We start from the raw sequence: 24,822 nt of genomic DNA, 5'->3' as shown, positions 1-24,822 counted from the left end.
TTTAAGCCAGACAAAAGCTGAAGCTCCAGACCCCCTTTAATAACCTGCTGCTGCTGCTGCTGCTAAGTCGCTTCAGTGGTGTCCAACTCTGTGAGACCCCATAGACAGACACATTAAACACAACCCACCCAAAACTGAGCTCACCATCCTCCCCCCAGACACACTGCGTCCCTGGAACCCGTGTCTTGGTGAATGGCACTGCCATCTACCAGGCCAGACACCTAGGAGTCAGCCTTACACCTCTTTCCCCCTTAATCCCACCTCCTGTCAAAATTGAGGGCTGTCAGTTCTGCCTTCTCAACATTTCAGAACTTTCACCATCTCTGCCACACACCAAGCCACCGCTGCTCTCAGCTGCATCACTTACTCAGACACCTTTCCTTGCAGGAATGCCCTGAACAAAACTTCTCAAATGCAACCCACTCCCTCTGAGGACGTTCCAGTGGCCTCCCGTGAGATTAGATAAGGCTCAAACTCCTTTCTAGGGCAAATAAAGCCCTTGATGGTCTGCTCCTTGATTAAGTGTTGGGACTCTAGCCCAGACCCCCTCCTGTGTCTTCATATGCCAGAGGCCTGGAATGTAAGATTGTTTGTTTAATTAAACCACCTCTCCACTAGAATACCTGTTTTCTAATAATGGAGGTTATGTCTCCCCTACCCTGTGTGCAGCCCATATGAAGACAGGGCTCTAAAAAGGTGTAAAAGGCTGCACTTGGGGTCAATATGACTTCTTGAGTAAAACACTTCCGGCCTCAGGTTTGCCCAGATGTAAAATGGGTACAAACAGGGTACAAACATCCCTCCTCTCTTCACTGATCTGGCACAATAGGAAGGCTTGTCTTTGTCAAATTATGGCACGCCATAATTTGGTCTCCACTGCGTTTTGCTCAAAGATCAGAGCAGGGCCTGGTCCGGATGCAGGGCCTCAGGCAGGCCCAGGGCGCAAAATTTCAGGAAGCACCCACTTTCAGGTTCTTGCAAGCGCAGGGCGACCCGAGAGCGAGTGCCTCCGGGAACGCAGCGCCCGGCGGATGGAGTCTGCGCCAGCAGGCCTGCAGGATCAAGAGATCTCCTACCATTCAGCGCTGGGCCCGCCCCCTCCGCAACGTGCTTCCGGCACCGAACTAGACGCCCTGCCATTGGCCGTTGTCCCCGTGACGCCACGAGAGCGCGCCCGCCTCCGCTGACGTCTTATTTAGGGGAGCCCCTCGGCTCACCCTGTTAGAACTCTAGGCTGGTAGCTGTCTCCCGAGCTCAGTACCTGCGCTCAGGCGCCGGGTGATCGTGGTCTCGGGCCCGCGAGTCCCATCCCGACAGCGCAGGGGGCCAGGTAGGTTAGATCTGGGCCAGATGGCGGGGCGCGCCGGGCCTCGGCCTCCCTCCCGGCCTCCCGGGATGGGCAGGACTGAGCGCTGCTGCCCCGCCTCTCCGAGCACTCTAATAGGGTGGGCGGGCCCGTCTGAGCGCCCACTGAGCTAGGCACACAGGGAAACTGGGGGACCCACGCGGGGGCCCAGACGAGTGAATAGTGGCACCCGATCCCGGGCGCAGACCTTCGTCTCGCAGGCTTATGGCGCCTGCGACGTGCCAGGTCCCAGCCTTTTTGCTTAAGGACCCTTTTCCGGAGCTGGACTGAGCTCAGGCACCGTGGCTCGCTGATTCCCGCAGAAGCAGCGGGGCCACTTTCAGGTGCCTTGGCTGGTGACTTCACCTGAAGCCTCAACGCCCCTTCTGTGAAATGAGGCGCTCTGCCTGGAGGGATTGCTATAGGACGAAATGGGAACCTGCAAGGGTCTGTCACGTGGGAAGGTCAGCCTGTGGTTATCTGGGAGAGCAGGTGACCAGCTCTCTCCCGGAGGCAGTAGCCAGCAGATCAAATTTCCCGGCGCATGGCTGACGGCTTGCAGGGCGTCCCTGAGCCTTCAAATCTCCTGTTGGAGGTTCCTGTTTCTCATCAATACCCCTGGGCTAAAGTGTCCATGCTTAACACCCCGAGGACACGAGGACATGTTAACCCAAATCAAGAACTCCAGTGTCACCCGGACCTGGATTCAGGTCCCAGCACTTTACTGTAGATTGTGTATCTGTGAAATGGGACCAACAGACCCTACCTTCCACAGTTGTCAGGAGAATTAAATCAGACATCGCAGGTAAAGCACTTAAGGTAAGACCTGGCATTCAGTGGGATCTGTTTAATCTTAGTGTGTGAAGTATCTGGGTGCTAACACTGTAGCTTGAACATCCCTTGCCCGTGGCGTGGTAGGTGCTTGTGTAAGGTAGGAGGGTGGGAGGTTTTAAACTCCTGGTTTTCTGGTTAAACTCATCAGCCAGCACAGTGAGCAATCAGAACAAGAGACCTGGATCTAATCAGTGTTTAACTTCTCAAGGCAGATCAAATCATCAGACAACCAGGAGTCTGGGATTACCTCCAAGTGCCTGAACATAATGCATGCTAAGTCGCTTCAGTTGTATCTGCTCTGTGACCCCATGGGCTGTAGCCCACCAGGCTTCTCTGTCCATAGGATTCTCCAGGCAAGAATCCTCGAGCGGGTTGCCATGCCTTCCTCCAGGAGATCTTGCTGACCCAGGGATTGAACCCATGCCTCTTACATTCCCTGCATTGGCAGGCAGGTTCTTTACTCAGGCGCCACCTGGGAAGCCCAAGCATAAAGGGCTACTTTTAAAAGCACGGAACCAAGAAGAGGAGGGACTTTGGGAACAGAGGCCAGACTTAGAAACAAAAAAAGAAGAATGGGTTTTGTCTTTGAGTGGAGCCTAGAGCTCAAGATGGGACCTGAGCCGTGTTGATACTTTCTCAGTGATTTGAGGAGGGATGGCACCTCCTCCTGAGATGGATAATCACCGAGCTTTCCCAAGTAGTGAAAAGTTAAGCCCCTGCTCCGACATTCCTGCTTTCAGCTGAGACTAGCTGAGAGCCTGCTGCGTGGCGGGCACAGTACTAGGCACCATGCACCCAGTAATGAAAGAGACAGTCATGGCCCAGGGACCCAGAGAGGAGAAAGCCCCTGTCAGGCTTGGCCCCTGAACTCTCCTGCAGCCTCTCCCCAGGCAGCCTGTACTCTCGCCCATGCGTGCGTGCTTATTTGCTCAGTCATATCCAACTCATTGGGACCCCATGGACTGTAGCCTGCCAGGCCTCTCTGGCCATGGGATTTCCCAGGCCAGAATACTGAAGCAGGTTGCTATTTCCTACTCTAGGGGATTTTCCTGACTCAGGAATCAAACCTGTGTCTCTTGCATCTCCTGCATTGGCAGGCAGGTTCTTTACCATCTGGGAAGGCCAAATAGAGTAACAGGATCAAATTGGCATTAAAAAAAATTGCTTCTGTCAGCTTGTCTTTGAGTGGAGCCTGTTTCACCTGTGGTCTCTTGTTCATGGTGGGCCCCCTTTAATGAATTCCTCGTCCTATTCATTTTAGCCTAGCCCACACTTCCTCAAGAAACTTGACCGAGGCAGGGCCCTCAGCCTCCCCAGCAGTGGTCTCAGCTGCTGAATCCTACTTAACCACATCAGTGAACATCAGCCTTCCCTGCAGGCAGGATGGCGGGGCTGAGCGTGTCTGACCTGCGTTGTTTTCCTTTAGCAGTGCCAGGAACAGCCTAAGCTGTCAGGAAGCGCTGGGTGAGGGAAGACTGGAATCCTTGGGACCTAGCTTAGTGGCTGGCATGAAGTAGTTGCTTCTCCAGAAGTGTTTCATTGTTGTTCAGTTGCTAAGTCATGCTCGGCTCTTTGAGACCCCGTGAACTGCAGCATGCCAGGCTTCCTGGTCCTTCACTTCTCAGTGTTTCATTATAGGCACAGAATTGAGCAAAACATGACCTTATATTCGTGGTGAAATAACTTAAAATCTGGACCACTTCCCATGCCATGTGCCAGGAAAGGCTGATGGGGCGAAAAGCCTTGGGCTGCAGCTCGAGGAGCTTCGGGAACCCCAGCGATGGTCTCAGGCCCTCTGTCCTCGGGACCCACTTTCTCCCCATAGGGGCTGATGCTGGGGTCTGGTGGAAGGAGGTTGCTCACGACCGTCCTGCAGGCGCAGAGGTGGCCCTTTCAGCTCTCCAGAGACATGAGGTTGGTGCAGTTCCAGGCACCCCGCCTAACGGGACCCCGTCTGGGCCTGGAGTCGGGGGATGGCGGCGGTGTCATCGACCTCAACGCCTTTGAGCCCACACTGCCCAAGACGATGGTGGAGTTCCTGGAGCAGGGAGAGGCCACTCTGTCAGTGGTGAGAAGGTAAGTCAGCAGGCAGCACGACCCTGCCTTAGCTGCCCCGTTCTCTCTCGCTCCTTACCATCCCATCCCTGCCCTGGGAAACAGAACCAGGGTAGTTCTTTTGCAAAGGATCAGAGTAATGCAGGCTTCCTCTCTCTTAGCAGAGAGCCTTAGGAATCTTGTGTGTCAATAGCCTCGGTTTACAGGGGGACCCAGGGGGGATGACTGACCTCCCCAAGGCCACACACTTGGTGAGGGGAACAGGATTCTACTCTGTCCCCCTGCCTTCCCGAGGAGGCTAAGTCCTGCTTGCCTGAGGGGCTGGAACCTGGGATCCTAAGAGGGGAGAGGGCTGCAAAGATGTTCTTAGAGACAGTTCTTGGGTTTGAGTTGGATTAGGTGGGTGCCTCTCTGAACCCAGGAGCCCCATGGGATCTGGTCTAAAGATGTTGACGCACAGTAAATTAAAAACTAACTTAAAAAACTCAAAACACTCTGAGGTGTCATTTTCACCTGTTAAGCTGATATAAATACAGATGTTTGACAGCACACAGTGTTGGTAACAGTATTTTTCCCCTACTTTCATATTTTTGCAAGATTAGAAACTCCTTCCATGTCCTTTATTAGAGAATTGGGCGTATCTACTGTGCAGTAATATACAACCGTACAGAAGAGAGGAAGCTAATAGACTAGCTAATAGCTAATACCGTAAGATCTCTAAAATATATATATTTCAAAAGGTGTATATAACATGCTGTCATTGGCATGAAAAAGATGGGAGAAGAGTATACAGAGTGACTGAAGATCCATACAGGACACAGCACTTGTCTGTGGGGAGGGAGTGGGTGACTAGGAGAAGGGGCGGAAGACAGAGCTTTCCCTTATCCCCAGTTGCACCCTTTGAATTCACTTACATGGAAATCATCATGTATTTCTGTATTATGTAATTCCATATCATGTTGTTGTTTAGTCGCTAAGTAGTATCAGACTCTTTGCGACCCCACAGACTGTAGCTCGCCAGGCCCCTCTGTCCATGCGATTTTCCAGGCAAGAATACCAGAGTGGGTTGCCATTTCCTTCTCCCGGGTATCTTCCCAACCCAGGGATGGAACCCTCGTCTCCTGCGTTGGCAGGTGGATTCTTTACCACTGAGCCACCTGCAAAAGCCCATATTACCTAATGGGGGAGAGGAAATCGACACTGGATGAGCATATCAAGGGGCAATAGCTGGGCTTGATTTTCAACGCTGACTCTGATGGTTGATCTAGAAAGTATGTTTTAAAAAGCAGAGCTTGGTAGCAGCTGCAGGATCTCCCCAGCACGCCCCTCTCTCCTGTCTGGTTTTTGAAGAGCACTGGTCACCCAGCTGCCAGTCCTCCCACGGTCAGAGGTGACGTTCCTGGCCCCAGTCACTCGGCCAGACAAGGTGGTGTGCGTGGGCATGAACTATGCGGACCACTGCAGAGAGCAGAACGTGCCTGTGCCCAAGGAGCCCATCATCTTCAGCAAGTTCGCCAGCGCCATCGTGGGGCCCTACGACGACATCATCCTTCCGCCCGAGAGCCAGGTGGGTGCCTGCCCTCCATTCCCCACCCCGAGTCCCTAAGGCCATCACAGGCGCTCAGCGTCCAGCCTCAGGGAACCACCTGTTGCTCAGTAGCACGTTAAACAGAAACTTCAGGGTATTACACAGTGATAAGACAGCTCCTGGGGGAAAAAAAGACATTAATTGTTTTCCTGTTTGATTATAAAAGTAATATACTTGTTTTATAGAAAAGAAATAAAATGTGTAAAGAAATTACATAATTTTCAAAATTATATAAATACATAAAGAAATGAAAAGCTGCACATGTCCCCACTGTTCAGGGCCTGCAACATTTATGTTTTACTGTAGATCTTCCCAGAATTTTTTTTTTCCTTTTTAACTTTTGTTTTGGGGGAATAGCCAATTAACCGTGTTGTGATGGTTTTAGGTGAACAGCAGAGGGACTCGGCCATACTTATAAATGTGTCCATTCTCCTGCAAACTCCCCTCCCATCCAGGCTGCCACCTGACATTGAGCAGGGTTCCGTGTGCTGTACAGAAGGTCTGACCTTGTTGTTTACCCATTTTAAACACAGCAGTGTGTTCATGTTCATTCCAAAGTCCCTAACCATCGCTTCCCCCCTGCCCCAGCACCCGTCAGTTCATTGCAGCCAGTGAGCCTCTGCTGTGTGAGTGAGTTCATCTGTGTCACTTCCCTTTATCCCACACACAGTCCCCAGGGCTTCTCTGTTCCTGTCTCTGTCTGTGCTGTGCATATGCCTACCATTTACTTAAGTTCCCCACCACGAACATTTTTCATGCCATGGAATATTCTCCCCAACGGTTTTTAGGTCACTGCTTAGTTTCCTATTGTGTCAGTGGCCATAATTCATTCCGTAGTCCTCATATTGCTGAATAGGTTGTTTCCAGTTTTTAGCTTTTATAATGTTGCAGTGAATATCCTTATAGAAGAGACTTTGCATATTCATGAATGTGTGATTATTTCCTTTAAATTAACTCTTAGAATGTGAATGTCTTTGTCAGAGTATAGGCAGGGTTTCAAAAATTAGCCAGAGTGACCTTCGGCTGCAAAAGCAGTTTACATGTCCACCAGCAGTGTGCGTACCCTTACTCGTACTTTAAAATTTTTAGTTTAGAAATACTTTGAAAATTATAGGAAAGTTGGGGGGAAAATTGCAGTGACTGCCCAGAGTCTTTACCTGGAGTCACCATGTGCGTCTTATTTGCTTTTCTCTGGCCTCCCCGCCCTGCTTTCCCGCTTCTCTGCTTCTTTCCTTCCCTCATGCCCCACAGGCACACACACTGTTTAAAGGGGGGTTAGGTAGAAAGAACTTTACAAAGGAAATTATAGACGTTAAGACAGTTCACTCATAGTTGCAAGCCATATAGCGGAGCAGTCCTCTTCCTGGGTTTCCTTACCCTCCTGCTCTCCACCCAGGCGCCCCTGCCCAGTGAAGTGAAGTGAAGTCACTCAGTCGTATCCGACTCTTTGCAACCCCATGGACTGTGGCCTACCAGGCTCCTCCCTCCATGGAATTCTCCAGGCAAGAGGACTGGAGTGGGGTGCCATTTCTCTCTCCAGTAAAGTCTGTTGCTTTGTCAGCAAAAAAAAAAAAGAATTCACTCATATAAACTTCAGCATACATCTCCTGAAAATAAGGACAATGTCCTACATGACCATAATACCATTACAACAAAGAAAGTTAATATGAACCATATCTAATATATAGTGCAGCTGGGAATATTACCAGTTGCCTCCAAAGGTGACTTTTAATTTGGGTCCCGTTTTGATTTTTGGTGTTGGTCCAGGATCAGTCAGGGTCACACGTTGTTTTTGGTTGTATCTCTAAGTGCCTTTCGTCTAGAACAGGGATTCACAGACTTTCCCTCAAAGGGCCAGTTAGTAGTAAGTGTTCGGCTTTGAGCACCCAGTAGTGTCTGCAGTAACAGCTCAGCTTCGCCACTGCTGTGTGAGAGCAGCCTGGCTGGTCCGTGAAGGGACATGTATCCCAGGAAAACTTCACTTACAGGAACAGAGCCGCAAGCAAGCGAGTGTGTGGCCGGTGGGCCACAGCTTGCTGGCCCCTGGTCTCAAGCAGCTTTTCTCCCTTTTTATCTTTCACGACGGGCTTCTTGAAGAAATCGGGCACATTGTCTCATAGCGTGTCTCATGCTCTGGATTTGTCCGGTCGGCTCGTCATGATTAGCTGCGGGTTAAACACTTCTGTCGAGCTCTGCACAGGTCAATCTGTCAGGCTGCTGTAAAAACACTGTGGAATGGGTGACTTATAAAGCAAGACGCTGAGTTCCTGAAATTCTAGAGGCTGGGAAGAGGCCAAGAGCAGGGCGCAGCAGATTGCGTGCCTGGCGAGGGCGCCCTTCTGGCCCACAGGCGCCTGTCTTCAGCATGGTCATGGGAGTGCGCTCTCTGACATGTCTTTCCTCGTGGGGGCTCTGCCCTCGTGACCGCATCGCCTCTCAGCCGGCACAGTGGGGTCTGGCTCGCGGTCTGGGAGGGGCGTGGGGCAGGACAGCAGCATTGTCTGAGGCAGCAGGCGCGTGCTTGCACCACATCCAGTTTCTCCTGGTCCTGAAGTTTGGCCGCCTAGGTTCCTTGGTGCTCACGTCGCCTCTGCGTGGAAAGGCGCCTTTCCCTGTGGTGACTAGTAAACCGTCTGCAGAGGAGTCCCTGAAACCGCGTGGCTATCTTATTTGCCCCGCAGGTGCTCTTCAGGGATCATCTGGTCGTCCTACCCTGAGTCCATTACTGCAGTGAGGGTTAGAAGAAGGTGACTTTTTTCTTTCTGTCATGCCTTCTACTTTTATTAGCCGGTATTCTGTGGAGAAACACTGCTTGTTTTTTTGTTTTAGCCCTGTCCCTTTATCACTGTAAATTCCTGACTTTTACTTTTATCCAGTATGTCATAGTCCATATTCCATCATTGACATTCTTTCCGATACTGAGAGGGGCTCAGTTTGGTCAAGGGGCGGCTTTCGAACGGCCCCCACCGCATCACTGAGCACTTCCTTCCTCTGGCCGAGCAGTTCCAGGCTTCTTGCACTCTCCTTGCCGACATAGACTTGGCCACTTCCCCAAGGAATCCAGCTCTTCTTTGTGTTCATGGTGGTTACTATTAGAAAAGTCAGTTTGCCTGGCTAACTTGTGACTACTTCATGTTTGCACTTTGCTGATTATGGAACTGGAGCGGGCTGAGCATGTTTCCCTTTTTGTGGCCCTGTGTATTTATTTTTGTGAACTGCTTATTCAAGCCTTTGGCCCATGTTTATTTTGGCATGTCGATCTTGTTATTATTTAAGTGAGTTAGTGCATTAAAGCACTTAGAATAGTGCCTGGCAAACAAGTAGGGTTAGCTATTGTTATTCGGTGTTTATCCTTTTTTGGAAGTATCAAGAGTGATTTTGGTTGAATGCCCCCACCCCGCCTGACCCCAGAAAAACGTTGCTCTTCCGCCGTCACTGGAGTCACTGCCTGCCTCCAGCGGTGCTGCCTGCACTGCCCCAAGGCTGTGGCCCGCACGTGACACCTCCCCTGCGGGCCCTCCCCTATGGCCCTCCCCTAGGGTTGTGGTCTTCCACACCCGGGCCGGCAGCCACCCCACCGTTCAGAGGCCTGGCCCCGTGGCAGGAGCCCCTCAGCGGAATAACGGAGCCCAGAGCCAGGCAGCTTACTGCCCCTTTCCCGCCCTACAGGAGGTGGACTGGGAGGTGGAGCTGGCCGTGGTCATTGGAAAGAGAGGCAAGTACATCAAGGTGAGGGAGAGAGGGCCCACTGTCCTGGCACTGGGAAGTGGTTGGCATCTATGGGCTCCCGATGCTGCCTTGCCCCTCACCCACCACCACCTCTGGCTATCTCCAGCCACTAACCTGGGATCAAGGCTTTGAGACCCTTTGTGACAGGGCTTGGTGTCACCACGAGCTGACCTCCAATCTGGCCAAATCCCCTGCCCCCCACAGGCTGCAGATGCCATGGCCCATGTGGCTGGCTTCACTGTGGCACATGACGTGAGTGCCCGTGACTGGCAGATGAGGCGCAATGGAAAGCAGTGGCTGCTGGGGAAAACCTTTGACACTTTCTGCCCTCTGGGCCCTGCCTTGGTGACCAAGGACAGTGTGCCAGGTAGGTCTCTGGTGGCCCGCTTGGCGACTCCTCTCCTTGCTCCTGCATAGAAGCCTCAGCAAAGCCACTCTCCAGAAGGGGAGGGGGCGTGGCCCGCCGAGGGCAGGTCCCCAGAGCAGCTCTCTCCACCGGCCTCCCTCCCCGTCCCCACTGCAGAGGCGCACAGCAGCAGAGGCGGTGACTGCGCTCAGGACCTGAATCACAGGGGAGGGCTCTCTCCTGATGGCTGGGTCAGGCTTCCTCTGGCTGCCACCATCTGGGAGAGTCCTTACGTAGCCAGGAAGCAGAGACGGCCTTGGAGCGTCACAGGAACAGCTGTTCCTGAGCCCCCGGCCCTCTTTAGTGAAGGAGATGGGAGCTAAGCCCTAGGACCTCCCACAGCCACCGTGTGGCCTGGCGGCAGCAGCTGCAGCAAGGGCACAGTGGGAGCCTGGAGAAGACAGGGGTGAGAGGACGGCACAGCCCCCGGCGGGACTTGTCTGTGGAGTTCAGCCTCAGGGCGCCCCGTGCAGTCAGTCACCAGTGAGGTTAAACCGCGCTCCTGGGTGTGCTTGTGCTTGTGTGAAACGCCAGAAAGCAGGACGGAAGTGCTGGTTGCCCAGGGCTCCTTCGCACGTGAGCGTCAGGTGCAGGAGTCTGCACTCTGCTCAGGCTGTTACCCTGTTGCTTTATAACTCCCAGTCAGCCTCTGCTGCAGATAGGATCTGTTCTTTAAGGCAAAACCCAGCCACTGTTCTCTGCCCCTTGAGTCTGGAACACCCCCTCATTAACCCACCCAGTGACCACTGGTGGGCGCTCTGGTGGGTGGTGGGCACAGGGAGGCCTGGGCAGGCCAGGGTCCACACAGACTCCAGGGTGGGGAGCCCAGCAGACAAGCTTCTCCCCTGGCAAGTTACAAGGCCACCCTGTGCTTCCGTTTCCTGGTTGTCAGGAGGGGGTTGGGGGTCAGAAGGGAGAATCCCAAACGTGTCGTTTTTGTGTTTCAGACCCGCACAACCTAAAGATCTGCTGCCGAGTGAATGGGGAGGTGGTGCAGAGCAGCAACACCAACCAGATGGTGTTTAAGACGGAAGAGCTGATAGCCTGGGTCTCCCAGTAAGCGGGGTGGAGCCTGGCCCCAACCACCACCTGGGGGCTTCACTGGGCCCCCCAGGCCAGGCTGTGGCACCCCAGCCCCTGACCTCACCTGGCCCTTCTGCCCGTAGGTTCGTTACTCTTTACCCAGGGGACATCATACTGACCGGGACGCCCCCAGGTGTGGGTGTGTTCAGGAAGCCTCCTGTCTTCCTCAAGGTAGGTTGGCTGAGTGAGGACAGGCAGAAGCCTGGCACGGTTGGCTCAGACCTGAGAAACCCAGGTCTGTATATGTGTCGCCGTGTGTGCGCCACACCTCAGGCCTGACAGCCTCATGGCCCACTCTGTTGCAGAAGGGCGATGAAGTCCAGTGTGAGATTGAAGAACTGGGTGTCATCGTCAACAAGGTGGCGTGATGCCTTCTGCTGCAGGCAGGCGGGGCATTTGTTCCCATGGAGCCCAACATGGCGAGAGGCCCAGTGCCAGCCCCCTTGAGGCTTCTCTTCAGGTAGAGGGGGAGGCGATGGTGCTCACCTCAATAAACTTTTTATCTTCCTTTAGGATGTGTTTCAAGGAGTGAGAGGTCATTCCCACCCAGTGGGGAAGGAGAGCAGATACATACACATGACCACACCAGAGAAACAGTGCTGAGCCTGGGCACAGAGGGCTCGCCCAGTCCTCTAGTTTATTGCGGCAAAGGGTGCGGAAAGCAAGGCACAGTCGAGCCGCAAAGACGTGACGGTCCAGCTAGCAAGTCTTCTCCCCAAGGCAGGGCTGCGGTCCAGGGCTGAAAAGGCTCGACTCGGGCCCCTCCCCACGGCTCTAGCTGCAGATGAACTGCTGGATGAACCGTTGCAGCCTTTCCTGGCTGTCCCGGCTGGCGAAGGCCGGGGACAGGTGGAGCAGGGGGCCTGCGGGGCCAGGCGTCTGCTGCAGCACCTGAGCCACAGAGAGGGGCTCTGAGTGCCCATGGGCGCTGGGCCCCGCCCCTGTCAGATGCCGCCTCTCAGACATCCCGATGCCCCACCTGGGAGCACGACGAGCCAGGGGTCAGGGAGACAGAGGGGCAGGAAAACTATCCTACCTGCCCCAGCTACTGTCCACACGCCTGTTCTTGGGAAACCCTGGGTAAATCCCCGAGTGGGTACAGCCAGCTCCCCTCAGCAGCTCTGTCAGGGTATGGGGGTGGGAGGCAGGGGGACAGGAGGATGGAGAGACCAGCCCCTCTCACCCCCAAGTCTCTGAAGGTCCAGATGGCACTGATGGCAAGATTTGGGTCCGCACACTCTGGATGAAAGAGAAGTGAAGGCTGTAGGTGGGGACAGTCCCCCGGCACAGCTTCTCTTCTCTTTAAAGAAGGAACAACCCAAGGAGAGGACTCAAGCTGGACCCAAAGGCCTCTGTACGCCGCAGCCAGTACTCCTGACCTTGGGCTTTCACTGCCCACTAGGGGGCAGCAGCCAGCAGCCAACCTCCTCCTGCATCCCGGGGCCTGGGCCTAGCTGCTGGGACTCACCGAAGAGCCCTTCCTCCTGGGCTGTGGCCTGTAAGAACTGGAACAGCTGCTCAGCGTAGCCGGACTCTGTGAGGGAGAGGGTCTGAGACCTGGGCCCCATGCAGGCAGAGCTCACCCCACACCGTGTTCGGCCTCTCCTTAGGATGGCACGGTGTGCGGGCCTCACCAGTATCCGGGAGCCGTCCCTGATGGAGGAAGGCCGCGGCCTGCGCAAAAGCCTTCAGCACTGGGCTGAGCAGGCGGCAGAGGAAGAGAAAGAAGTCGGGGCAGCGCGACTGCTGGCTGAGCTGGAAGGAGACAGGCCAGGGTGAGGGCAGCTCCCACCACCTCCCCTGCGCCCTCCCCAGCAGTGCCCCCAACGCACCCGGAAGTAGCGGCCCTCCGCCTCCTCAAAGTCGTCGCTGTCGCTGTCAGTGAAGTCCCCGCTCAGTCTCCACAGCAGTCTCGCACTCAAACGCTGCCTCCCCGTGTCACAGGCTGGCTGGGAGCCCGGGGTCTGAGGGCCGGGAGAGCCACGGGGCCCTGTCAGGCTGGCCAAGGTCCAGTCTCGAGGCCCCCCACCGGGGTACATGGCCATCCAGACGCAGAGCTGTGGGCGCCGAGGAGGATGCCCCAGGCCACGCCAGACGGTGACAGCTGCTGAGGACATGAGCACCTACCCTCAAGGGCCACAGCCCCTGTGGACAAGAGATGTGGAGGGCAGGGGGTCTGCAGAAGCCCCCCGAGAGGCGCCTGCCAAGTCCTGCCAGTGCAGGCGTGGTGACGGACCCCGAGGTGGAGTGTGGTGGCGGCAGGACCCGGGCGTCTGTTCAGCTGGGGCGGGGGCTGCCCTCCCCCATCCCCCACATGGGGCAGAGGAGGAGCCGGGCCCCAGGCAGGCGCTTCCGTCTGCAGCCCCCTTCCTACCTCCTCAGCCACGAGGAGCCCACACTGGATGAGCCGGTCCAGCACCTCCTGACAGTAGCAGTAGGAAGACTGGCAGGGCTGAAGGGCGACAGGCATCCGCGTGACCTCAGGCAAGCCCGACCAGGCCTGCCGCCACAGGGCTCGGGCAGGCAGGGCCCGCCCCCGGCCCGGCAGGGAGGCGCAGGACTGAGTGGGCTGCGGAGGCCCGACCTGCAGCAGCAGCAGGTCCTGTGGCAGCAAGTGCAGGAGCAGCAGGATCTGGCAGTGCAGCTCCTTCTGGCTCAGCAGCTCGATGCCCTGCAGCTCCCAGGGGCCCTCGGGCGGCACCTTGCCTGCCAGCAGCCCTCGCACAGCACAGGCTGGGGGAGGAGGCGGTGGACATGAGGAGGTGTGCCACGCCCCTCACCCCTACATGTTCCACCCACCACAAGCCCTGGGGACTCACCACCCACAGCCTCGCTCAGGAAAGTGGGCAGCAGCTCGGCGCTCAGGCGTGCCAGGGACGTGAGGCCTGGGCCAGGGCGCGGAACCACCAGCAAGTCCCCCTGCTGGATGCGCAGCAGGGCCACGTGTGGCCGCAGCAGGCCCAGCGTGTGCTGCACCAGGCACCGCAGCTGCCCTGAGAAGCCCACGTCAAAGCCACGCAGCAGCGTCTCCTCTGTCAGCCAGGAGAACTCCCCCAGGAGCTGCGACAGGAACACGCCCTGGGTGGGCAGAGGGGCACTGAGCCAAGGGCCGTGGCTCCTCCCCGGGGCCCTGAGCACCCCGGGCCCTACCTTCTGGTGCTTGAACAGCAGCAGCGTCGCCATGATGGCCGTGCTCATCACCGCGGAGCTCGCCACGCTGGCTGGAGCCAGAGGTCGGGGATGCTGGTCAGGGCCGAGGCCCAGCAGCCCCGTCCCTCTGTCCCCGGGGAAGTCTTCCAAGCCAAGAACACACCTCCCTGCCAGCAGCCACATACACACTCCCACACAACTCCACCCTGGGAAGGGCACAGCAGGCCTGGTCCTTGCGTGCCACCCTCCCTGGTGGAGAACTGACATTTATCAAATACATGCTGCAACCCAGGCTGGGAGCTCAGAAACCCCCCCTGCCTCCTGCAGGCCTGTGCTGTGCTTAGTCGCTCAGTCATGTCTGACTCTTTGCAACCCCATGGCGCTACCCACCAACTCACAGGCTCTGCCATGGCAGAGACACTTGAGAAGATGTGAGCTGGCACCCCGTCCTCTCCTGACTGACTATGCTGTTAAGAGCCCCCTCTGTTCCAGGTACCTGTTAAGCCCCTGACATACATTATTCAGTTCAGCCAATGTCACCTCAAAGTGTGCAGTGGGCCGGGCAGCTGCTTGCTGTGTGCTCTGACTTGGTGGCTCATGCTCCCCCTGGCTGCCCCTCCTCAGGGGCAGAGACAGGGACAGGCTCCACTCTTCCTGTGCCCGAGGTGGGCCCGCAGGAGGGGCAGGTGCAGAAACCCACCTGGAACGGAGGGCCCTGACCCACTGGCCAACTCGGAGAACACAGTGCTCAGGAGCCTCCCCCAGAGGCCAGACCGAGGGCCCCTCACCATTCAGGACGTGCCAGCTCAGCCTCCTGACCAACAGCTGGTCCTCCTCCCTGAGGGCCCGAAGGGGCCCGGTTACGGGTGTCCACTCCTGCTCCTTCTCCGTGTCGGGGACAGCAGTACTAGGATAGAGACACAGGTCACAGGATGAGGGGACCAAACGTAAAGACAACCACGGGGGCACCCAGAGCTTTCCAAATACAAAGGTGAGGGTGCTTCCCATCCCTGCAAGAGCGGGCCCGTGTACCCTTAGTCCTTTCCAGGCCAGTGTGCCATAACCCACACCCAACTTACAGGCAGGGTGGGGGGCACCTGGATGGTTTGAGATGACAAAGATTAGCTGGTGAGGGAAGGCTGGGGCTGGTGATGTGTCTGTGGTCAGGAGAAGACGGGGTGCCAGCTCACAAGCCGGGGTCTGAGAGCTGCCTCCCTTGCCCAAGACCTTCACACTCCTCTGCCCTTACCACTGGCCCAGCACGATGGGCTGCAGCAGCTGCTCCAGGGTCTGCCTGCTGCCCCAGCAGCTTCTGGCATTGATGGTATATTCCTGCCCAGGACAAGGCTCTCAGGTAGTCTGCCCTGGCCCACCTGGAAGCCTACATACAGCCCATCTGAAGTAGGCCAGGCCGTCCTTGCAGTGGCCTGAGGGCCAGGCTGCCAGAAGCCTTAGGACAGACCACAAGTACGCCCAGCCTTGCCCAACAGGGCCCACACCTGCAGGGAGAAGGGCTGGGCCAGATGCACACGGACGCAGACTCGGCGGCCGCAGCCCCAGCGTCGCAGGCTCCGCAGAACAGCCAGAGCACCTGTCCACAGCCCCAGCGGGGCCAAGGCCTGCAGGGAGGAGGAGGGCGCTGAGGGAGCCAGCTTGCCTGGGGCACGCTTTCTGCTCCACTCCATCTTAGGCCCAGCCTGGTGCATGGCCATGACCTCTCCAGGCTCACCTTCTTGCCTGTGGAGCAGGAGACCCTTCCCTAGCAAGGTCTTTTGGGAAGGAAGTGGGAGGATGGCTGTCACAGCCTTGGCGGGTGCCACAGGATAATGACCACAGGGGGAAATCCCTTTGCACTCCCCCTTAACCCCAGCCCCGAGGGGCCTCAGTCACAGGGTACAACACTGCCTCCTCTCTGGAGACGGCATCCACCTGGGGACCCAGGGCAGGAAGGTCTTACGTGGCATGCGTCATGGGGTGCCTCTGGAACCAAGTCATAGGCGACAGCCACTGGCACAAGCAGAGCGTCTGGGACGATGCCTGCCTGGACCACCTGCACCACCAGGCCCAGCCAGGACAGGCCCAGAGCTGAGAGCCGAGGCCCCCGAGCCCCAGGGGGCTCCTCCAGGAAGATGAGCAGGGGCTGCCTGCTGGCCAGCAGCTGCTCCACAGTCTGGAAGTAGGTGGAGGGAGGCAGGTGTCAGAACCAGAACAGCCAAGGCCCCTGTTCCTTGGCCTGGCCCCATAAACCACCACTGGGGGCACAGCACTCACCGCGTGGACCACAGCTCTTGCAAGAACCCCCTCAGGGCTGTCCGGAGAGAGGTTGGCCTCAGGGGGCAGAAAAAGCCCCCCAAGTTTCTTCAGCAGAGCTCTGTGGGGCACAGGGCAGAGGAGGTAAGGTGCTCAGGAGATGGGACCAAGCGGGAGGCTAGTGAGAGCCGTGGCCCCCTCAGGGCCAGCCGGGGTCCTGCCTCACCACCTTGAGGCCGGGCATGGCCCTAGAGCCCACAGCTGACCCTCCAGCTGAGCCCCACAGGCTGGGCTGCACAATATGCTGAGAGCAGAGGGGCCAGGAAGAGACCCTCTGGGGAGCTGATGCTAGCAACACCACCTTCCCTCCCCAACACCTCTATCCCAGTCTGGGGACCTCGCCGCTGTACATCTAAGGGCACAAGCCTTTTACCTGAGGATGGGGGAACAGGTGCGGGGGTCCCAAGCCACACGGAGCACGCCCATGCCCTGGGAGAGCAGCACAAAGGGCAACAGGATGCCATCCAGGACTGACTTGTGGGTAGAGAGGAAGACGAGCGGCGAGCCCTGCTCCGGGGAGAGCCAGAGGGAAGTGCCAAGCCACACCCCCGCCCTGAAGATGCAGGCAGCTGAAACCTAGCGCCTCCAGACCCAGGGCAGTCCCAGAGGGAGGGAGGGTTCGGCTGAGCAGGCTTTCTCTGAGCACATTTCCCAAAAGCGGAGGAGCTCTGTCAACAACTTTTAAGGTAATGCATTGACGTAATGGTTGTTAAGACATGATGAAAAGCCGTTAGAGGAAGCCTCTAGGGAGCAGGACCGTGAGACACGAAGACAAGGTCGTCAAAGAGCAGTGCACTTTTCCCACCCAGCTGACGGGGCTGGTCCCGACTCAGGGCTTGGCCTAGCCTCTGCTCCTGTCCCCGCCCTCCCACCCCATCCCCATCCCCGTCCCCATCCCCATCCCAGTGAGGGCGGGCCTTACTGCCTGGGCAGCCTTGTGGACCATCTTCATCTGGCCCCTGTACAGCTGCACGTTCAGGAAGAGGCAGTTCAGGAACCGCAGCAGTGCCCAGCTAAACAGCCTGCAGAGCAGTGCCCAGTCTGAGGTATGGGCCCCCCAGAGGGCCGCCCAGAACTCCTCTAAAGCAGGCACTACTACTGTCCTCATTTTACAGAAGAGGAAAGCGAGGTTCAGAGTGGCTGTAGAAGCTGCTGGGTAGGAGAGAAAGCTAAGAAGTGGGGGTGCTGGGACTGGAAGGTGGGCCTGACATCAGAGCCCACCTCTGCAAGGTGCTGATACTCCCCTAGGAAGACGTCGTGGGCCAGCTGCCTCAGAGCACGTCTGTGCCCCCATGCATCCCAAAGGAGATCAGAGAACCGAGACTCTCTCTAGGCATAACCAGCCTTGTCTTTGCAAAGTGCTGGGGCAAGTGAACTAAAAGGGAGGGGTTAGTGATTCAAGAAGGAAAGCGGACAATGAAGGGGCAGAACCTCCGGGGAGGGGATGTCCAGAGCCTGATGAGAGGACTGGCTTTAAGCGGGGACAGAAGCCTAGATGCAGGTAGCATGGCGATATGGAGGACACGTGGCATGTCCCCGTCAGATGGCTCCTGTTTCTCCATAAGTGCGATCGGGACACAACGCGTGAGTCAGAGAAGCAGCGGTCCAGATCAGAGCCTTGGAGAGCGCGCTGTGCTCCTCTGAGAGTCACACTTAAAAAGGAAGCAGGTCGACCCACTGTGCGTCTCTCCAGTGACATTCGGCTGCTTTGACACAGAGAAGGCAGGTGGCTGGGTTCAAACACAACTGGGTTGTGCCCAGTGACTCCCTCCCAAGGACACTTCTGTCACCAGGGGCCCTGGAATCTAAGCTAGGCCTGGAGGGCAGGAAAGACAGGAGGTGGGCTGATGGCTGGTGTGAGGTGCTCAGGTCAAGGGACTGGAAGTTGTGACAAAGCCAAAGAATGGACGCATGGAAGGCTGGTCATAGGTCACCAACAACCTCTGCTTCCTGTTCCTGTTCACTTGGCCTTTCAGCACTTTCAGGACAGCTGAGCCTCACATGTGCTACCCTGCACCCTTTCCCCCAGTGACTCACTCCTCCCTGGCTTTAAGCATCACCTACGTGCTAAAGATCTGCAAAGACCCATTCCTGGCCTCAACCTGTTTTTTGCACTCCAGACTCATATATTAATATATAAGCAGCTGCCTCAGTGTCTCCACCAGAATGTCAGGTGTCAGAAGACTTCTATGTCCAAAACACCTTTTGTGGGCCAGACTCACTCCCCCACAAGCCTGCCTCCTCCCCTCCAACCACACTGCCAGGCGCTCAGCCAGACGCCCCGCTCCCCTGCAGCCCCCTTTCCCTCCACTGGCCCCATTCCAACCCTCCTGCACATCAGTGAGTCCTGTTAATTTCACTTTGGTTTCTCAATCCATTTTCCCAAGTTCTACTGCCATCCCCACCCCCCATCATCTCACCTGGACTAACAAACCAGCCTCCCCAGAGGACCTGTTCTCTATTCTTGACCTCAATTAACCTTGTTGTCATTCTCTGTCTAAAACCTTTCCGTTGGTTTTCACTGCACTTAGAAATCAAATCCAAACATCTTGTATACCGCTCTGCATATCTGTTCCCTTCTACTTCTTGATTTTGTTTCCAACAACTCCCTCCCTCACTTGCCAGCTTCCAACCACATCAGCTTCTTGAGCACACCTGGCCTTTTCCTGCAGCCACAGCTCACGCTGTTCCCTCGGGGAGAACTGCTCCCTGACGTCCTTACTTCCCCAAGGCTGGCTCAATTTCCCCTCTGTCCCTGGCTTACAGGTCTCCTCCCCGCCTTCAGGTTTTCTCAGTCCTGCCCTTGTTCCGTCCTTCCTGCAAGCATGTGCCACCTCCACTTCCCCAGAGGCTCACTCTGCATCTAAGAGGAGCTGCACCCTGTGCAGGACGCACGTGGGAGGAGCCAAGGGGTGAGAGCGGCAGGTGTGTGTGAGTGAGTGGGCAGGCCTGCAAGACGGGGGACCACCGTCTCCTCTCGCCACAGGAGCCGGACCCGGGGCGAGGTGCAGGGACAGAGGAGGCACTGAAGTCCAGGTCACAACCAGGGGCTCCTGAGGTGATCCCCCTACGCCCCCACCCTCTCAGGACAGATACACACAGGACAGCAGTGTGAGAACCTGAACTGGAATCTAGGAGCTGGCTCAGATCAAAGCCCCTCCCCTCCCCCAACTGGTCGCCAGAAGGAGCCAGCTGTTTTCAAAATTCTTAGTGTCCAGATCAGGGCTCCCCCAGGCTGTCTGGCAAATACACCACCCAGCTCCCCCAGGAGGGGAGTCTAGTCTTTCCCCAAGCCCAGCCAATGCTCTCTCCCCAAGGGCAGAGGCCCCAGCCTAGGGCGCCCTTCGGCAGAGTTACCTGAGCAGGAAGGGGCGGGGCGGGGCCTGGATATGGCCCAAGATGCGCTGTACCTCTTTCCTCACGTGGCTGGGCACCTGGCCTTCCCCAGCCCCTCCCGGGGCCCTCCCTGAGATGATATTCCGCACCCTGAGGAGTAGGGGGAGGTGGTGGTTGCGGTGTAAGGCTGAAGCAGGCCTAAGGTCACTTCCCTCAGCCCTGCAGTCCCCAGGGCACAGCCTCCAGCCTTCACCCTCCATCTTTAAAAAAGGGCCCCTGACCAAGCTAACACTCTTGAAACCAGTCCTTTCAACCAGCCCCACCTAGAGCCTTTGTCATCCCTTTAAGGATCCCAGAAGTACCAACCAGATCCCAATTCCTGCCTCCTCACCCAGTGCTTTCCATGATCTTCTGTGAGGCATCCTGGCAGGGTGGTATGTGTTGCTCCAGTGACCACAAGAAATAGCAGAGCCTCCGAACCAGCCAGCCCCGAAACCTGGACACAGCCCCCAGAGCAGGGGGTAGATATCTCAGAGGGCGCCCCCCCCAACTAGGGCCCACAGAGGGTATTCCATCAGGAAGGGATCACACCCTAGTCCCGTGGGCTGGGAACACCTGAGCTTGGCTTATCATGGTGCAGGAAGAGGAAGCACTTGCCCACCTGTGGCCCAGTCCTATCCCCTCTCCCCAGGGAACAGGGTACAGGTTCGGGGCTTGAAAGCTCACAAAAGGAGCTGCAGGAAAACTCCAAGCCTGCCTGTCCCCACCCGTGGGTTTGGAGCAGAGGGCATAGTCCATTCTTGTCCCATCAAAACAAGAAAATGATACCACAAAGCAGGGCCCCAGCAGCCCTGTACCCAAGGGCCCTGCCCACCACCCGGCCCCACCCCCAGCTCTGACTACCTGGTGTTTTCCTCCTTCACCAGGATCACATTGCAGAAGCCGAGGTCCATTATGCTTCTGTGGAAGAGGGACTCCTGCCGGAAAGGGGCAGAAAGCATGTCCTTGGGGGGGGCCTTTGCAAAGCGGCAAAGGCAAGCTCCTGCTCTGTCTTCTGCAGTCTTTCCCTGATGGGCTACACAGTCTACCGAGAGATGGATTATAGCACTGCAGTTCCCAAAAGCTGTCTGACCTCAGATCCTGAAGTTCACTTAGGAGAGAGGGCTCCATGGTCAAAAGGGAAGGGCTGCATCCTCTACAGAATCACCCTTTTGGAGAGGAGCACATCATCTCTGAGAAGTTCCCTCACCAACAGCAGGGAACACGTAGCCTGGATCTCCACAAGAGCCCTGAGTCCCACCAGCACCAGCACACAGCATGGACCTACAGAGGCCCCAAGCACGTGCCAAGTGCTCGCTGACTTCGAGTGGACAGTGTCTCCAGGCCCTCCGCTCTGAGTGCAGGCATGCTCAGACCCCAGCCCTCTGGCCTCTCAGATCCCCCTGTACCTCCCCACCCAACTCTCCTGGGCCTGGGAGCCAGGAGCCAGGCCCAAACCAACAAACACTAGTGCACCCATTCCCCTGAAAGACAATGGGCATGGGGAAGGGCTGGGCTTGGAAGACATAAAGGAAACTGCTTCCCAGGGCTGCGGCAGCTGTGGCTCCCAGAACCAAGCTTCCCAAGGTAGGGCCTGGCTTGACAGTCACTCACCCAGCTCTTAGGGGTACAGGTCTGGCAGCAGCGACCCACAAAGGGGCGGTATTTTCCCAAGAATGGGGTGACAGCCTCCAGCTTCATCCCAAAGCCTGAGGACCACAGGCTGGTCTGGAAAAGGGCCACAGGGAGAGATGAGAGGACTCAAAGTCCTTGACAGAGGGAGGTGGGCTCCAGGAGTGAGGGGCACAAGGGGGAGGCAGGAGGGTAGAGGGTGTTCTGGGAACGGGAACACTACCTCCTGACCATCCTGGCTGCTTTTCTGCTGGGTTTGGAGTCTGGCTTCCGCCATGGTGTTCATGGGGGTCTACAGCATCTGGGAACCAGGCACCTCTGTGCCCCTCTTCTCTCTCCAGAAGAACCTGACCTAGGAAGAGCAAACAGGATGGAGGAGGTACTGGAATCTGGGCCACAACCAGAGGTTACTGGAGGGACCCCCACCCCAAAAGAGACAGACAACATGCAAGCCAGCAGTCGTTTGATCCAGGGCTGGAATCTGGGGGCTGCCTCAGATCAAAGCCTTTCCCCTCAATACCCAACCGATCCCACCAAGGAGCCAACTATCCTCAAAATATCTCACCGTGTCCAGATCTGGGCTCCCTCAGGCTAGCACTCAGAAGATGGGTTGTCTAAACATTGATATCTACTCTGCCTTCTCACAGCACAGATGGGGCTGTATTAGAGACTCTGGCACTTTCTGTGCACCAGGAGGGAGCAAGGCTGGACTGGCAGGAAGGAGGCATGAGGCTGCCAAATAGGAGCAGGACCACTGTCCCGAGGCCACCAGGGCCTGCTCAGCACCAGAAGACGGCCCTTTTCCTCTCAATCATTACAAGAATGAGGGCCGAGGGTACTGGATGGGTGACCGTTCTCTGGGTCAGAACTCAAAGAAATGCCACACAGACCTGTCCCCAAGGAATGGTCTTCTGGTTGGGGATAAGACACCTTTCCACAACTGGTATCCTCTCACACAGCACTCTCTACAGAAGATCCCACTTGGCATCGCCTCAGCCTCCTCCTTTCTACCACAATATAACATCCATCTTCCATAAGACAGCATCAAACCCCTCCTAGTCCAGAAACTGGGCCCTAAAACCCTTCTCCCCTGATCTCTCTCCATGTCCTCGATGGATAGGCTGATCCAATTATTGCTATCATCTCTACCCTCACTACACAGCTCCTACTCCTACCTGGGAATGCCTTCTTCCTTCCCATCACCTCCCCAAATTCTAAGTCCATGGCTCTAAGTCCGTGACGCTCCTGCATCACCTTCTAGGTTTTTCCTCCCTTCCTTGGTTCCCCCAGCCCAAGCCTGCCAGGCAAGAAGCCTCCTCCAGGGTTAGCCCACATCGTCTGAAAGTATCCTGAGGGCAAGAGCTACAATGCACTCATCTTCGTATGCCCAGCCTTCTGCCCTGCCCAGAGGAGGGACCCAGGAGATGTTAGTTAACTGCCTGTAACTTCGTCTCCCAGAATTCCTCTGCATCTCTCCTCTTCTCCTCAGTTAGCAGTTTAGAACCCAAGACCAAGCAGTACCAGGATCACAGTTCCCCACTGAACAGCTCTGGTAGATTCATCTGGAACATACCTCCTCCTTTGAAAATGTTCTCCCAGCCCAATTCACTGACACTTGGCGCAGGAAGTCCCCAAGACCCGGCTCCAGTCTGGAGTCCTGCCTGCTTGCCAAGGAGGGTGTCTGCTCCCCAGCTTCAGAACACCCCAACTCCCCAATCTAACCCCCCAAGATCTGGGCTAATGCTACAGGGACAGAGAAGGGAAGGATATGTTAAGACAAGGCAAGGGACAACTCCCAGTCACCAACCAAGTCAGCTACTCAGCTCACACAATCCAGGGCTCAGTTCTGGGATACATCTTTCTAGCACCCCAGCCCCATAAATGGGGACTTCTCTGCAAGTCTGCAACTCCTGCCTGGACACCGCTCCCTGCAGGACCCCAACAGCAGAGACGGCAAACTGGCCACTAGATGACCAAATGCAGTTCACAGATGTACTTTCTTTGGCCCTGCAATCTTCTACAACTTGATGGATTAACCTCAACATTTAAAACTAGAGAGCTTGTCAGTCATAAATCAATTAAAAATAAATAAACACTTTTTAAAAGCCAGAGAGCTTGTTACTTTAAAACAACAGCAACAAAACAAAGAAGAAGAAAAAAAAACCAGCGTCTCCAGCGGCTGTTAAAAAAAAAAAAAAAACAAACCAGTGACCTGGCGTCTCTGGCATGCACCCCACAGGGCCTCGGCTGGCCAGAGCCCAGCGCCACTGTCCCCGTGCCCCTCGCCTGGCCGCACGCGCCCTCCCGTCCACCACCACCTCAGTCACACCTGATGCCCGGCCCCTGTGCGCATCTGAGTTCGCATCCCTGATCAAAAGATCGCATCCAAACCCCTTCGCCTGTCTGGTATGCCTGTTCCCTACAAAGAACCACAGGCTGAACATGACCTCTTCACCCTGCAGCCCGCACCTGGAGTTGGGGGAGAGGGGACTCAACTCAGCCTCTCACAGACCCACAGCGAGCGTCCCCCGAGCTGCCATTAGACGGAAGGAAGGGGTCCTGCCACACTGGCTCTGCGTCCAGGGTGACGAGAAGCCGACGACCACACTCAGCTAGGCTCTCTGAGGGGCTGCCCTTCACACCAAGGACCCCGCAGTGGGCCCACAGGGCCAGCCTCCCGTCCAACCCTCACCAATCCCCAGAAAGGCCCTCTGGGTTGGCACCCAAAGCGGGAAGGCCCCTGAGCAGCCCTGAGCCTGGCCCGATCCAGCCCAACCCCGGAGCAACTCCCTTGAATCCTACCTCACACCCGGCGCCAACTCCCGCCAAAGCAGCATCCGGAAGTGCACACCGACAGCCTCTGCGCGCCGCCTGAAAGGCATCTCTGAGAGCCAATTGGAAAGTGAGCAGGGTCCGAAGCCCCGCCCCTGGCGCCCAGCCGCGACGCACGCTGCGTGGCCTCGCGGCCCTGAGGGTGGGTGGGCGGGGCTGCTTGTGTGGGCGGGGGTGTGGGGTCGTCTGGTTGTGGAGTGTTAGTCTGGTCACGTGTTGCTCACTTTCCCAGGCAGGCTCCGCAGGTGCATGAGATGTCCGTGAGACCCAGAGTACTTAAAGAATGGGGATACGTTGGCTGCCAAGTTCTAATGAAAGCAGTTCCCAGGGTTCGTGAGTGCGTGGTGAGTCGTGTGCGACTCTTTGAGAGCCCATGGACTGAGGGTCCTCTGCCCATGGGATTATCCCAGCAAGGATACTGGAGCGGATTGCCTTTTCCTACTCCCAGGGATCTTCCCAACCCTGGGATCGAACCCGCGTTTC

General features: G+C 56.6%; 2 protein-coding genes across 11 annotated transcripts; one reads left to right on the top strand and one right to left on the bottom strand.

Annotated features, from left to right (window-relative positions):
• The first annotated feature begins 1,193 nt into the window (after nt 1-1,193).
• LOC101114342 (fumarylacetoacetate hydrolase domain-containing protein 2) lies at nt 1,194-11,552 on the top strand. 2 transcript variants are annotated; one of them, XM_012173857.5, is made up of 9 exons: nt 1,194-1,330; nt 2,121-2,164; nt 4,005-4,255; nt 5,585-5,801; nt 9,492-9,551; nt 9,756-9,918; nt 10,905-11,013; nt 11,124-11,211; nt 11,346-11,552. In XM_012173857.5, exons 3-9 carry the CDS (start codon nt 4,011-4,013, stop codon nt 11,406-11,408), a joined length of 945 nt encoding a protein of 314 aa, XP_012029247.1. In that variant the 5' UTR covers nt 1,194-1,330; nt 2,121-2,164; nt 4,005-4,010; the 3' UTR covers nt 11,409-11,552. The 2 variants fall into 2 exon arrangements, with proteins under 2 accessions (XP_012029247.1, XP_004006219.1); XM_004006170.6 differs by lacking the exon at nt 2,121-2,164.
• An 80-nt stretch (nt 11,553-11,632) lies between these two features.
• GPAT2 (glycerol-3-phosphate acyltransferase 2, mitochondrial) lies at nt 11,633-24,356 on the bottom strand. Of its 9 annotated transcripts, XM_027967107.3 has the most exons (22): nt 24,310-24,356; nt 21,731-21,859; nt 21,490-21,603; nt 20,740-20,813; nt 20,228-20,332; nt 19,858-19,986; nt 17,423-17,522; nt 16,874-17,007; nt 16,462-16,561; nt 16,148-16,360; nt 15,690-15,809; nt 15,440-15,522; nt 14,979-15,097; nt 14,191-14,261; nt 13,860-14,118; nt 13,625-13,773; nt 13,415-13,492; nt 12,873-13,004; nt 12,675-12,795; nt 12,509-12,574; nt 12,224-12,279; nt 11,633-11,931 (listed from the first exon to the last, which is right to left on the bottom strand). In XM_027967107.3, exons 2-22 carry the CDS (start codon nt 21,791-21,793, stop codon nt 11,815-11,817), a joined length of 2,403 nt encoding a protein of 800 aa, XP_027822908.1. In that variant the 5' UTR covers nt 21,794-21,859; nt 24,310-24,356; the 3' UTR covers nt 11,633-11,814. The 9 variants fall into 9 exon arrangements, with proteins under 9 accessions (XP_027822908.1, XP_042102435.1, XP_042102432.1 ...); XM_042246501.2 differs by having other exon boundaries at nt 13,860-14,261; XM_042246502.2 differs by having other exon boundaries at nt 11,814-12,279.
• Nucleotides 24,357-24,822: the final 466 nt, after the last annotated feature.

This window comes from Ovis aries, chromosome 3, assembly GCF_016772045.2.
Source record: "Ovis aries strain OAR_USU_Benz2616 breed Rambouillet chromosome 3, ARS-UI_Ramb_v3.0, whole genome shotgun sequence".
In the NCBI taxonomy this organism is placed as follows: Eukaryota; Metazoa; Chordata; class Mammalia; order Artiodactyla; family Bovidae; genus Ovis; species Ovis aries.
This window is presented reverse-complemented; position numbering and strand designations above follow the sequence as displayed.

What these genes read in the sequence shown, in the direction of transcription:
- LOC101114342 (XM_004006170.6), top strand. Translation starts at nt 4,011, where the DNA reads ATGCTGGGGTCTGGTGGAAGGAGGTTGCTCACGACCGTCCTGCAGGCG. An exon ending in CTGATAGCCTGGGTCTCCCA is followed by an intron (nt 11,014 to 11,123) that starts GTAAGCGGGGTG and finishes TTCTGCCCGTAG; the next exon opens with GTTCGTTACTCTTTACCCAG. An exon ending in AGCCTCCTGTCTTCCTCAAG is followed by an intron (nt 11,212 to 11,345) that starts GTAGGTTGGCTG and finishes ACTCTGTTGCAG; the next exon opens with AAGGGCGATGAAGTCCAGTG.
- GPAT2 (XM_042246495.2), bottom strand. Translation starts at nt 21,793, where the DNA reads ATGAACACCATGGCGGAAGCCAGACTCCAAACCCAGCAGAAAAGCAGC. An exon ending in CCCAGCCCTTCTCCCTGCAG is followed by an intron (nt 15,523 to 15,689) that starts GTGTGGGCCCTG and finishes TGTCCTGGGCAG; the next exon opens with GAATATACCATCAATGCCAG. An exon ending in CCTGAGCGAGGCTGTGGGTG is followed by an intron (nt 13,774 to 13,859) that starts GTGAGTCCCCAG and finishes CTCCTCCCCCAG; the next exon opens with CCTGTGCTGTGCGAGGGCTG.